General features: G+C 38.2%; 1 protein-coding gene across 19 annotated transcripts in view; it reads left to right on the forward strand.

Moving 5' to 3' along the window:
* MAP2K5 (mitogen-activated protein kinase kinase 5) overlaps window positions 1-14,246 on the forward strand; it is a 275,073-nt gene that overhangs the window by 155,485 nt on the left and 105,342 nt on the right. For 11 of the 19 annotated variants that reach the window (XR_014817174.1, XR_014817176.1, XR_014817175.1 and 8 more), the window contains exon 15: window positions 883-933. Coding sequence is in view for 16 of the 19 variants with exons in the window: in XM_021100460.2 (XP_020956119.1) it covers window positions 883-933 (51 nt within the window). In the remaining 3 variants the exon portion in view is untranslated. Of the gene's footprint in view, window positions 1-882; window positions 934-2,896; window positions 3,005-14,246 lie in introns of all 19 variants that reach the window. The other 8 variants (XM_084978867.1, XM_021100443.2, XM_084978876.1 and 5 more) reach the window with 1 other exon arrangement.

The following is a 14,246-nucleotide window of genomic DNA, read 5'->3' on the forward strand; positions in this document are numbered from 1 at the left end:
CACCTAGCTGCCAGACAAACAGAACTCTGCATCTTTTCGTCGGCTGGGATTGTGTTATTCATTTTTAATCTCCAAGCGAGTTTCCTTCATCAGAATATGATTGTTCATTGTTTAATGACAGTAAAAACTGCTGATATTGTAATTACTACTTACGAATAGCAAACTTCATTGATATGCAGCTTTGATAGGAAAGCGTTTTGGCCAGACAAAAGGGAGGGCAGAGTGGGAGCTGTGCCTGGGGAGCCCAACTGGCCCACAATAAAAATTAATATTGGGAGCAACAATGGTGGAGGGCCATTACAATGTGCAGCACAAATTTTAATTAATTTCCATTTTGGGCCTCCCCTGAGAACCCCGGTGATAGTGACCCATGAGCGTGCTGTGATGTTGATTTGAATTGCAGCCACCTTTACTCTCAGCCAAACACGAAGACCAAAGCGAAGGTCATCGTTGTATTATGAGTTGTCAGAGTCTGTTATCCCTCCAGCGTATTTAGTGTTCGTTTCATTCTAGTAATGCATGGGGCTTCATTCACAGCTTGAGCCATCTGACTAAAAAATGAGTGTGTTCAAATTCTACTTGAAATTGACTTTTTATATCAGGCGGGTTTGGGGTACTAAAGCGATAAGCATCCTGCTTAAGTGAATTGTTTAAGGTTATCTGCTATAAACTGTAATGCTGTGCTTGTTTAAATTGGAAATCACATTCAAAAGAAAAGAGAGATTTAATCATTTTTAATGCCTTTGTAGATAAATTTCTTCCCTTTTACATAATTTTTAGTTGATTTATAGAAATGATGATTGTAGGTTAAATGAGGAATAATTGCCCATTTTATTTCCACATTATCTTTATATTGTTCTAACAGACTGTTTTGTCTCATAGCTAGTGAATTCTATAGCCAAGACGTATGTTGGAACAAATGCTTATATGGCGGTAAGTAAACTTATGCAAAAATAACATTTAAAGCCAGCATCTTTATCTTTATGTACTTTGTAATGTATGATTCTTGAATTAATTCCAGAGCTTTATCCTAACAGATGATAAATTACGAAGTCAATCTTGTCATGATCTGACTTTTAAGTCTTCCTAAAAGATGCTAAGGTTTATACAGGAGCTACCAACTTCTCTGACTTTGTTGACTTAACTGGTTGGTTTGAAAATGAAATTGCTGAATTTTGAAGTTTAATTCTACAGAAAAATTGCATCTTATAGCATATTGGCTACTTTGCCACATTGGTTATTTAATTAACCCTAAAATATACCAGAATGTCAATCAATAAGATCAACTGTTTTTTTCCAGGAATATAAGCATGTTTTGACATCAGATCAAGATTAAATTATTAATTAAAATTAAATTATTACTCATGGATCTCTGAATGTTAAGGGTTTAGCAGACAGTTCTCCATCAAACTTTTATGTCTACATTCTGTTTACTTGGCTTCACGCCTATTATAAGATAACTTACTTAGTCCTTCTGTAATACATTTACCAGGAGTGAAAAATAGAAGCATAGAACCATTTCAGAGACCAATATAGCCTTGACTTTGAAGTTTTTCTTTTTTCCTGCCTTGTAAGTAAGGAAAGTTATTTGTGTCCCTAAAATTGCTTTTATTTATTGGCTTCCACAATCACTTCAAGAGTAGGGGAGTGGAAGGGAACAAGCAGGAAACTTATTTAGTATTTTGGGGGCAAAGTTTTGTTTTAACATCTTTAATTTTTTTAATGAGAGATCTAAAGATGTATTCCGGCCATCCATTTCACTTTCAGTAATCTTTATATGAAGTTCAACCAAGTGTGGATGGAATCCTGGATCTTATTCTCAGAACAATACAAAACATTTTTTTAAATTGAGATACCAGAACTGCTAATTTTTGCCTTGCATTTTTTTAAGAAGAAAATCCATTTTTTTTCTCATTCTTCTAGGTAAGAGAAAAATTTACCTCTGGAAACACTATATCTATTTTTATAAAACATTATATCTATTTTTATAAAACTTTATAAAACTTAATCCCCCTTTGGGTCAGGTTAACTGAGATTAGTGAGCCACCTTTATAATTAACAAAACCATACCAAATGTCATGATTTCAGCCTTTGAAAAAACAGGGAACACCGTGATTTCAAACAAAAAAAAAAACTATTAATGAAACAACTTTTCCATTTCCTATCATATCCTTAGTAGCTTTAAATTGCTCTAATAATTAAATTGCAATATGTTTGGATGTACAAATCCAGATTACAGTTGTCTTTCCCAGGTGTACATTAAAGAAATTACTTTTTTCCTTTTTGTTTATGGATGAATGTGATGCGTCCATCTCTTAATTAAAAATGTAAGGATTAAAATTATGAAATGTTAGCTCAGATTTGCAAAGGTAAAATTGCTTTGCTTCTTGGGTGAGTAAATTCTAGTCATCAGCATTGTGGTTCAAGCTGTAAAAAGCCTAAGACACCTAGGAAGCAAAGAGTATAATAGCCTGATAGGGAGTTTTGCTCAATTCAGCAGGCTCTCCTCGGCCTTGTATTTTAACCCAACCAATGTGAGATGAGAGGTCGGGAGTGGGGAAGGTGGAAATAACATTTATTGTTCTGTTACACCAGTAACCCCTGCCTGAGGTACTGTGGTATTGTATTATATGGTACTGCCACTGGGCAAACTGGGTGAAGGATGTACAAAAAACCCCTGTGTATATTTTTCAACTTCTTGTTAATTAGGTATTTCAAAGTAAAAATTAAATTTAAAACAAGGGAAGTCTTTTTGGCGCATGATCATGTCCCTTTGTTTATGTATTTTCTATGCATACTTTAGTGCTACGGTGGCAGAGTGGAGTAATTGTGACAATTGTAGCAGAGACCATATGGCCCACAAAGTGAAAAATATTTACTCTCTGGCCCTTTACAGAGAAAGTTTGCCAACCTCTTCCCTATGCCAGTGAAAGCTGTTTCTGAAACTGAGTACCTTCAATTAATCAACCCATATTTCCTGAGTGCCTTCTATGCAGTTAGCCAGGTATGGTGGTGCGATTCTATAATCCACCTAGGATGTGGGCAAAATAGGTAACCTGGCATTATATGTAGCCATGTCATGTATGACATAATAAAGACTTAAGTTGTGCCAAGCATACCTTTAGAAGGAAGGCATGTAAGGTACCCATTTGTATAAACAGTATGTGAAAAGGACACGTATAAAAGAGATCACTCACTGTATAAGGATGAGCAAAGACTCAGAAATAGAGGGTAATGTGACATGGATAGGGGCAGGGAGGTTCAGGGTAGAGGACAAGTAATAGACTGTGGTCATATATAATTAGAGGTCAACTGATGTCATACCCTCAGTTTACATCCATTTCTCTCGCTTTATATTCATACCTGTTGCTGTACAGGGATAATAACAACATGATAATAGCCAACACTTATTTAGAACCATGTGCCAGTCACTCTTTTAAACCTTTACATATATTAACTCTTTAAATCCTCACAATAACCCTATAAGGTGGGTAATATTATTGTCCTTTTGCAGATGAAGGCACCAAGGGATAGAGAAGTTAAGTGACTTACTCAAGTTTATACAGCTAATAAGTAGCAGAGTAAGGAGTCAAACCTAGGTAATCAGCTTCCAGAGACTAAACTCTTAACTGCTATACCTCTCATAGTGTCCAGATTATTTGTGTCTCTTCAAATCTAGATGAAGATTTTTATAGGAGCAGGGTTTATTCTGCTTATTCTCTATAGCCAGTCTGTCACACAGTGCTAAATAAATGAATCAGTTCATGAAAGCTACTTTCCAAAAATGACTTGTTCACTAATTGTAAGAGAAGCATTTGACTTTTTGTATTACGTATCTTACTTGCATGATAAAATATAGAAGAACACCCCCAGATGACAATTACAACCAACTAGACTGCTCATATATTGAAAAGAAAATAAATCATGAAGGTCCCTGGTGGCCCAGTGATTAAGGATCTGGCAATGTCAGTGTCACTGCTGTAGCTTGGGTCACTGCTGTGGCTCAAGTTCAATCCCTGGCTCAGGAACTTCTGCATGCCATGATTGTAGCCAAAAAAGAAAAGGAAAGAAACCCAAGACTGCATGTACACATAGTCTCACTTTATCCTTCTATAATCCGAAGTGTAAGTGATAAGAAAATGGTAATTAGGACAAAGATAGGAAGGCTTTTCTAAGATCCTAAGTCATTAAAACAAACAGACACAAAACCAGTAACAACGTATGGGCCTGTTCAGCCATGGCACTTGTAGGAGACTTGAAAAGTCACCTGACCCAAGTCCCTCATTGACCGACAAGGATACTGAGACCCAAAAAATGAAGTTAATTGCATGTTTAAGGACATTTTAGGGGCAGATAACAAGGTTTAAAAGACATTTTAATGTGAAGCAAGAAATATTTTCAACTATATTTTTAAAAGATTTCATCCAGAAGGCTTCATCCAAAAGGGATCCAAAAGGCTTTGGAGGCTTATGTTAAATTGAGGCTTATGTTAAATTGAACCATTTCTTAGAAATTCTAATTACTAAAACTTTTACTCTATTTTAAAGATAGAAGTCCCCAAAACTTTAATCCACTATCAATCAGTGGTTTATTTTATATATTTATAAAATACATATTATGTACTTATATTTTATGGCTGTACCAAGGCACATGGAAGTTTCTGAGCCAAGGATTAATCTGAGCTGCAGCTGCAACCTGCTCCATGGCTATGGCAATGCCAGATCCTTTAACCACTGCACCAGGCCAGGGATCAAACCTGTACCTCTGAAGCAACTTGAGCCACTGCAGTCAGATTCTTAACCCACCATGCCACAATGGAAACGGCTATAATTTTTTTAAATCAAATGTAAAAGTTTGACATTATTATTATGAATACCTCTAAAGTTTTGAAATTAAGAAATCTTATGCAAATACTTGTCCTTTAAGATCAAAGCGTCAATCTAAATAACTATTCATATATCCTGAACATTTTTTTCTACCTGGGCGATTCCTATACCTGGAAGCTGTGTTTACCCAGAATAAAACCTATACAGACTACGTGATCCACCTCAGTTGGCCATACTTATTTAGTGATGGTAGTGGTGGTGATGATGATTGGAAGGAGGCCAGCATTTAGTGAGCATTCCCATGTGACATGTACTGAGTTGAACACATTATATGGATTCATTTAATCTTCACACACCTCCATTAGGTATACATATTACTATTATTGCCTTCATTTTATAGATGAGGAAACCAAAGATGAAGTAAATTTAGCCCAGAGTCTCAGAGGTAGCCAAGTAGTGACAGTCAAGATTTAATTAGGACACCAGCTTCTAGTTTCTGGTTGTAGCATTTTAGGTTATTTGGACAGACTCTTCTATTGAAAACTGCTAAATAAAATACTTTATAAATGGAGTTTCTATTGTGATGCATTAGGTTAGGAATCTGACTATAGCAGTTCAGGTTGCTGTGGAGGCACTGGTTTGATTCCTAGCCCAGAGCAGTGGATAAAGGATCTGAAGTTGTCACAGGTGTGGCGTAGGTCATAGCTGCAGCTCATTCATATTCAGTCCCTGGCCGGGAACTTCCATATGCCACAGGTGCAGCCATAAAAACAAACCAAAAACAATAAACCAAAAAAAAAAAAAAAAAACTTAAAAAACCATTTCAGATGCACTAATGAGCTAAAAAGACAACAGGGAAATCTCAGGATAATTTTCAGATGGAATCCTGCAACAGAGGGGAAAGCAGAATGTCAGAGCAGCAAAGATATGTATTCTTGAGGATATTTGCCTATACTGCAGCTGTGAATTTTTTTTGTTTTTTCTTTTTGGGGCTGCACCCACAGCATATGGAGGTTCCCAGGCTAGGGATTGAATTAGAGCTACAGCTGCCAGTCTACACCACAGTCACAGCAATGCCAGATCTGAGCCACATCTGCGACCTACACCACAGCTCACGGCAATGCCAGATCCTTAACCCACTGAGCAAGGCCAGGGATCGAACCCACAACCTCATGGTTTCTAGTCAGATTCATTTCCACTGTGCCACGATGGGAAGTCCTGCAGCTGTGAATCTTATGGTGACTCCCTTAAGGCAGAGGGTTTTAGAGGAGACCTTTCCCATATCATGCTGAAAGTGTGAAGGGCACCCCCCAACACTTGATATAAAAGCAGATCAAAGCTAAATTTACTTTTCCTCTGCTGTGTTAGGGGACAGAAGAGAAGGCTTCTCAGAGCCAAGTAGAACACCAGGGGAAAAAAGGGAGGGGGGGGGACTTTGGCCATAATCTAATTCTGGCACAGATTTGTACCTTGGATATTTGTATGTGTGATCTGAGTTAGAAAGGGCACTTCATGCTGACAGCATTGTTTGGGGTGGGCACATCCTCCTTAAGCCTCAGAGAACCTCTCTAAAATTTTTTTTCAAGAGCAAAAACTAACAAGCAGTCAAAGACAGCCAGGCACACTAGAAAACAGATCAACGTGAGAAAGAATCATCAGGAATAGCAGGTGCACATAGACTTCATAAATTTTAAAAGTAGAATATAGATTTGAGAAAGTTCCCAAACAAAATTACCATATACAAACTAAAAACTTACTATTTGGTAGCATATAAAACAAAGCAGAAGAAAGAATTAGTGAACTGAAAAATAGATTGTTAGAGCAATCTGACTCCAGAACCCTTGTTGACCAGTATACTCTACTTCTACCACATGGTGATCTTGCTGGCTTTCAAAAAAATCCCTGTTATTTGTGATATATATTTTGACTATAAACTAACCTAAAGTATTTGTGCTTATTACTATGTTAATTTTCTGAGTAGCCTAACCCTGAGCAGAAATTCCTTTATGGGAAGAGGTAAGGGGTATAACTTGGTATTATCCTGCTTTTCACAAGTAAACCCCAGGGTGTTGTATAATAAATAGAGACAGTTCTGGAATGAGTTGCCTAAATATGGGTTGTGAGTAAATGCCCAGTCAGAGCAGTAGCTGGAAGGAGTAGAGTGTGCATGCCATCTTGGAGCCACTGCCTTTAAGATCCTTTGCTTTTTTTTTTTTTTTTTTTTCCAGCTGCACCTGTGGCATATGGAAGTTCCTAGACTGGGGGTCAGACTGGAGCTGTAGCTACAGGCCTTGGCTACAGCCACAACAACACTGGATCCAAGCCACATCTGTGACCTACACCCCAGCTTGTAACAATGGTGGATCATTAACCCACTGAGCAAGGCCAGGGATCAAACCAGCATTCCTCACAGATGCTATGTCAGGTTCTTAACTTTCTGAGCCACAATGGGAACTCCAATCCTCTGCTTTTTATATCATCACCACTTCTTACTGTTCTTATTAAGAACAGACCATGTTTTTTCCCCCTATGATTAAACCCCAGTCCAGAGGAGCTTCAGACAAGAGTCATGTTCTTCCTATTATTAAGCCTTCCACACCAATGACAGATGCCATGTCAGAAAGTAACCAACTTTGGCTTTTTAGCTGGAAAATGTTCATCACAGATTTTTTTCTCAGTAGCATGGTACCTGGCTATTGGCTTGGTTTTGTTTTGTTTTGGAGGGGAGAGAACAGAGCAGGTCACCTTGGCTTCAGGTATGAGAACAAATTTGAATTGTGCAGCTTCAGACCATCAAGTCTTGGCTCCATAAATTCAGAATGTATTGGGACTTATCTTATACCTGTGTAAGTTTCAGGGGCCTGGACACTTTCCAAGTCAATATTTTCCATACAAATTCTTTAAAATAGACCTGTAGAGCTCTCTACCTGCTTTTGCTAAGCATTCATGCTTGAGCCTGCATCACAACAGTAAGCTAATTTTGTTAGCTTATTGTAAGAATAGTTTTTCCAGTGAGAAGTTGTCCAAATCTCATCCTTAAGGAGTTCTCCCATTTGCCATCTGGTATCTGTGACAACTATTACTTTTGCTGTTTTTTTCTTTTTAAATTAATTTTTTCTGTGCTTTATTTTCAGATTTCAGTTTAAACTTGTTTTATTAGCTAAGAGGGCAAATGTGATGATTGTCTTTCATCTTATTGTTGGTCCTGCCAAAATATATTGTATGTAGGCTCCACTTTTGCTTATTTGTTTCTTCTATACTCTGAATGAAATACTGTATATCCATAAATGTCAAGTAGTTGAGTGAAGAAAGGGAAAGAGATAGGAAAGAAAAGATAGGAAGAAAAGCAACATTTGGTCATTTCATTAACAATTCTAGAAGATATTAGGATTTTCATGTATGTTAGGAGTTCTTGATGGACATGAATAGCAGTAATATGTGAGGAAGTTACATTAGTAGAACACTGCAGGGAACTTCATAATTATGAAGTTCATGGTTAAAATCAAATGTGCCAGGAGACAGATGTGGAACTCATCCACATGGCAGAGGAGAAGGACATGGAACTCACCTTCTCCCACAAATATAGCAAAAAGAAAAAGATTTGTGTGTAGAACAATTCTTACAGAACATCTGCTGAATGCTGCAGAAGACCTCAGACTTCCTGAGAGAGCAAGAAAACGTCCACATAACTTGGTAGGACAAAAGGAGGAAAAAAAGAAAGAGAAGAGAGAAAGAGGAATCAGGATGGGGCCAGCACTCCTGGGAGGGAGCTATGAAAAAGGATTCCACATTCTAGGAAGCCTCGTGACTGACAGGGAGATCAGCCAGGATGGAAGGGGAGCCTCAAAATCTCGGAGAAAGGCACAGCGGCCAGTCTGAGGAGGAAAAAGCAGAGAGAGAGCTGCACAGGCAATAGATACCACTGCCCAGCGTGCCGCATTGTGAGATACTCTGACGGGGGCTGGGTGCTGAGGCTTGGGCTTTGGAGGTCAGTCCAGAGGAGAGGATTAGGGTTGGCTGTGTGGAAACAGCCTGAGGGAGATAAGGAGTGCTGCGCAACAGACCAGGGAGCACCAGAGGCCTGCGACTACCAGAGAAGCAAGGTGCCATTGTTGGGGAGTGTGAGAAGGGGGTGGGGCTGGGCCACCACAAAAACTTCTTTCTCTGCATATGTGCATCAGTGTGCAGGCTCTCAGTTGTCATGGCACCCATTGTGCGGCTACAAGAGTGGATGCAAGTTACCACAACAATCTCAGATACTGTAGGTGGGAATATCCTCCCATTGCCAGCCAGATGCACTAATTCAGGGACCAGAGCTGCTAAGGAGGGCCCTGTGACCAGGTGCCACCCATTGCCCCCACATCCCTAGGAACACACACACCCCACTCTTGCTGCTGCTGAGGCCCTGTGACTGGGAACCACCCCCACCTCCCCATGAGTTGCCACCACTGCAAAGGGCCTGGCAACCAAGCACCACCTGCAGGCACCACCTGTTGCCCTCAACTTCCTGGAAGCACACATGGGCCAAGTACCTGTACAACCCCCATCAAGGGGGTAACAGCCTGCATACACTGAAGAAAGAGACAGCAAGCATCCAAACCAAAAGCAGACCTCACACCAAAAAAAAAGTAAACATACACAAGCTAGCAGAGATACTCCTGTGTGAAAATAGCCCTCCAAGACTATAGTAGATAATTGTTTCCTATAAAATCACAGAGTGAGAAAAATGTAAGCAAAATGAAGAAGCACAAGAACCATTCCCAATTAAAAGCAGAAAATAATTCCACTGAAGGAGCAAACAGACAGACTTCTTCAGTCTGACATCAAGTTCAAAAAGGAGGCTATGAAAATACTGAAAGAGTTAAGAATGGCTATCAGTAGTAAAGCAGGTTACTGTAAAAAGGAACTAGAAACTCTAAGGAGGAGCCAAAAAATTAGAAAATTCATTTGTCAAGATGAAAACTAAGCTAAAGGCAACGACTGGCAAAATGAATAATGCAGAGGAACGAATAAGTGATTTGGAAGACAGAATAATGTAAATCACCCAATCAGGACAGCAGAGAAAGGCAAATTAAAAAAAAAAAAAGTAATATAAGAGATCTCTGGTATAACACAGAGTGTGCCAATCTGCACATACTAGGGATCCCAGGAAGAAAAGAAAACGAAAAGGGGATTGGAAATGTATTTGAAAAAATTATGACTAAAAATTTCCCAAATATAAAGAAGGAAGCAGATATCCAGATATAGGAAGCACACAGGGTCCCAAACAAGATGAACCCAAACAGACCACCAAGACATGTTATGACAAAAATGGCAAAAATTTAAGATAAGGAAAGGATTCTAAAGGCAGCAAGAGAAAAACAAAGAGTTAATTACAAAGGAACCTCCATAAGGCTATCAACTGAATTCTCTACAGAAATGCTGCAGGCCAGAAGGGAGTGGCAGCATATGTTCAGATTTCTGAAAGGGAAAAATTTGCAACCTCGAATACTATATACCCAGCAACATTAGCATTTAAAATAGGAGAAATAAAGAATATCTCAGACAATCAAAAACTGAAAGAATACAGTAATGCTAAACATATTCTAAAAGAAATATTGAAAGATCTCTAAATAGGAAAGAAGAAGATATAAGATGGAGGAAATCACAATGGAAAGTAATCACTTAAGCCAGTATACAGATAAAAAACAAACAATTTTTGAAGGTAATAATAAACACAAGGAACAAGAAAAACGTAAATATGAAGAGGTTAAAAGGTACATCAAAATCAGGAGTTCCTGTCCTGGCTCAGTGGAAACGAATCTGAGTAGCATCCATGACAATGCAGGTTTGATCCCTGGCCTCACTCAATGAGTTAAAGATCTGGCGTTGCCATGAGCTGTGGTGTAGGTCGTAGACTTGTCTCAGATCTGGCGTTGCTGTGGCTGTGGCATAGGCTGGCGGCTATAGCTCCAATTCAGCCCCTAGCCTAGGAACCTCCATATGCTGTGGGTGCAGGCTTAAAAAGAAAAAAAAATAGTGCTAATAAAAAAGGACATCAAAATCATAAAATATGGGGAAGGAGAGTAAGAAAATGTAATTAAGACTTTATTTTCTTGGAATGTGTTTGAGCCTATATGACTGCTTGTGTAAAGCAAGCAAGTATAAGAAGGGATTAACATACTTGAAAAACAGGGCAACCACAAATCAAAACCAAACAATACATTCACAAAAACTAAAAAGAAGAGGACATGTGCATAAAATAAAAGGAAATCATCCAACCAAAAAAAAAAAAGAAAAGAAAAGAAAAAGAAAGGGACAGAGAAGAAACAGAATGAACTGCAAAACGATGTTTAAAATGACATTAAATACATATGTATCAATAATTACCTTAAATGTCAGTGGACTAAATGCTCCAATCAAAAGACATAGAGTGGCAGACTGGATAAGAAAAGAGCCTACAAATATGCTGCCTACAAGAGACCCACCCTAGGGCCAAGGACACATATAGATTGAAAGTGAGGGGTTAGAAAAAGTTACTTTATGCACATGGAAATGACAAGAAAGCAGGAGTCACAATACTCATATCAAACAAAATAGACTGTAAAATAAAGGCCATAAAGAAAGATAAAGAAGGACACTATTTAATGATTAAAGGGTCAATTCAAGAAGAGAATATTACACTCATCAACATACATGTACCTAAAATAGGAGCACCCAAATATGTAAAATAAATACTAACAGACATGAAAGGAGAAATTCATGGAAATACAATAATAGTAGGAGATTTTAACACTCTGTTTACTGATATCAATGGACAGGACTTCTAGACAGAAAATCAGTAAGTCACCAGAGATCCTAAAGAACTCACTAGAGCACTTAGACTTCATTGATATTTTCAGAACATTACATTAAAATTTATATATATATATATATGTAAATACATACATTCTTTTCAAGTGCATATGGAACATTCTTTAGGCTTGACTACACACTAGGGCACACAAATAACCTCAGTAAGCTTAAGAGTGTAAAAATTATTTCAAGCATCTTCTCTGACCACAATGGTCTGAAACTAGAAATCAACCACAGGAAAAGAAATGAGAATAAAGCTGACTATATGGAGACTAAACAACTATATGGAGATTACTAAAAAACCAGTAGGTCAATGAGGAAATTGAAAAGGAAATTTAAAAATGCCTTGAGACAAGGCAACAGAAATAAAAGCAAAAATAAACCAGTAGGATCTAATCAAACTGACAAGCTGTTGCACAACAAAGGAAACCTTAAAAAATACAAAAAGATAACTTGCAGAATGGGAGAAAATAGTTTCAAATGATGCACCTGACAAGGGCTTAATCTCTAAAATTTACAAACAACTTATACAACTCAACAGCAAATAAGTCAACAGCCCAATGGAGAAATGGGCAAAAAACCTGAATAGACATTTCTCCAAAGAAGATATGCAGATGGCCAATAAGCACATGAAAAAATGCTCAACATCACTGATTATTAGAGAAATGCAAATCAAAACTACCGTGAGGTACCACTTCACACCAGTCAGAATGGCCACCAATAAGTCCACAAATAGCAAATGATGGAGGGGGTGTGGAAAAAAGGGAACCCTCCTGCACTGTTGGTGGGAATGTAAATTGGTACAACCACTATGGAGAACAGTATGGATGTACCTTAGAAAACTAAATATAGAACTATCACTTGACCCAGCAATCCCATTCTTGGGCGTATATCTGGACAAAACTTTCCCTGAAAAAGACACATGCACCTGTATGTTCATTGCAGCACTATTCACAATAGCCAAGACATGGAAACAACCTAAATGTCCATTGGCAGATGATTGGATTAAGAAGAAATGGTATGTATACACAGTGGAATACTATTCAGTCATAAAAAACCAAAATAATGCCATTTGCAGCAACATGTTTGGAACTAGAAGATGCTAATACTAAGTGAAATAAGTCAGAAAGAGAAAGACAAATACCATATGATATCACTTATATCTGGAATCTAATACATGGCACAAATGAACCTTTCCACAGAAAAGAAAATCATGGACTTGGAGAAGTGATTGCCATAGGGGCGGAGGGATGGACTGAGAATTTAAGATTAATAGGTGCAAACTACTGCCTTTGGAATGGATAAGCAATGAGATTCTGCTGTATAGTGCTGGGAACTATATCTAGCCACTTATGATGGAGCATGATAATGTGAGAAAAAGAATGTATATATGTATGTGTGACTGGGTCACTTTGCTGTATAGTAGAAAATTGACAGAACACTGTAAACCAGCTATGATGGAAAAAATAAAAATAATTAAAAAAAATAATAATAAGAGCTGGAAAAAAAAATGCCTTGAAAACACAGCCATAAGAAATCTGTGGGAGAGTTCCCATTGTGGCTCAGTGGTTACAAATCCAACTATCATCCATGAGGATGGGGGTTTGATCTCCAGCCCCACTCAGTGGTCTAAGGATCCTGCATTGCTGTGGCTGTGGCGTAGGCTGGCAGCTGTAGCTCTGATTCAGCCCTTAGCCTGGGAACTTCCATATGCCGCAGTTGCAGCCCTAAAAAGCAAAAAAGAAAAGAAAAGAAATCTATGAGATGCCGCAAAAGGGTTCTTAGGGATAAGTCCATAGCAATAAAGACCTTCCTTGGAAAAAAAAAAAATAGGAAAAATCTCAAACAACCTAACCTACCACCTGAAAAAATTAGAAAGAGAAGAACAGACAACACCTAAAGTCAACAGAAGGAACGAAATCATAAAGATCAGGGAGGAAATCAATAAAGTAGAGATTAAAAAACATAAAGATGAAGGGAGGGAGGAAGGAAGGAAAAGTCTATAAATAAATACTGGAGCAGATGTGGAGAAAAGGGAACCCTCCCACACACACATTGTTGGTGGGAATGTAAATTGGTACAACCATTATGCAAACAGTATGGATTTGCTGCATCTGTGTCATAGGCTGCAGCCACAGCTCAGATTCAGTATCTAGCCCAGGAACATCCATATGCAGCAGGTGTGGCCATAAAATTAGAAAAATTTTTTTAATTTCTAAAAAAACAAATGTGCAGTAAACATGCACCAAAAATGTGCAGTAAACATCCCTTCAGTCAGCAATACTGATGGCACACCAGCCATGTACTAGGCATGGAACTGGGTACAAGATGAGTAAGACACTCTCTTTGCCTCCAAAGAGAAATAGACTAGCAAACAGATGATTACAACACAGTGTGGCAAATTAATGTGAAAGATTTGAAGAACATTTTAATGATATATGGAGACAGGAATTCATAATTCTGCCAGAGAAGTGGAGGAAGGCTTCACTTAAAAAAATGTAGCCCTTGAACAGGGCCCATAGAAGAAATATTCACTCATCAGGGAAGAGGAGGGTGGATCATCCCCTCTGCAAGAAACAGACATGT

The sequence above is a fragment of the Sus scrofa genome, chromosome 1 (assembly GCF_054392235.1).
Source record: "Sus scrofa isolate SSC_HxYL_T2T_F1_AM1 chromosome 1, Sscrofa_HxYL_maternal_Yorkshire_Landrace_v2.0, whole genome shotgun sequence".
Taxonomy (NCBI): domain Eukaryota; kingdom Metazoa; phylum Chordata; class Mammalia; order Artiodactyla; family Suidae; genus Sus; species Sus scrofa.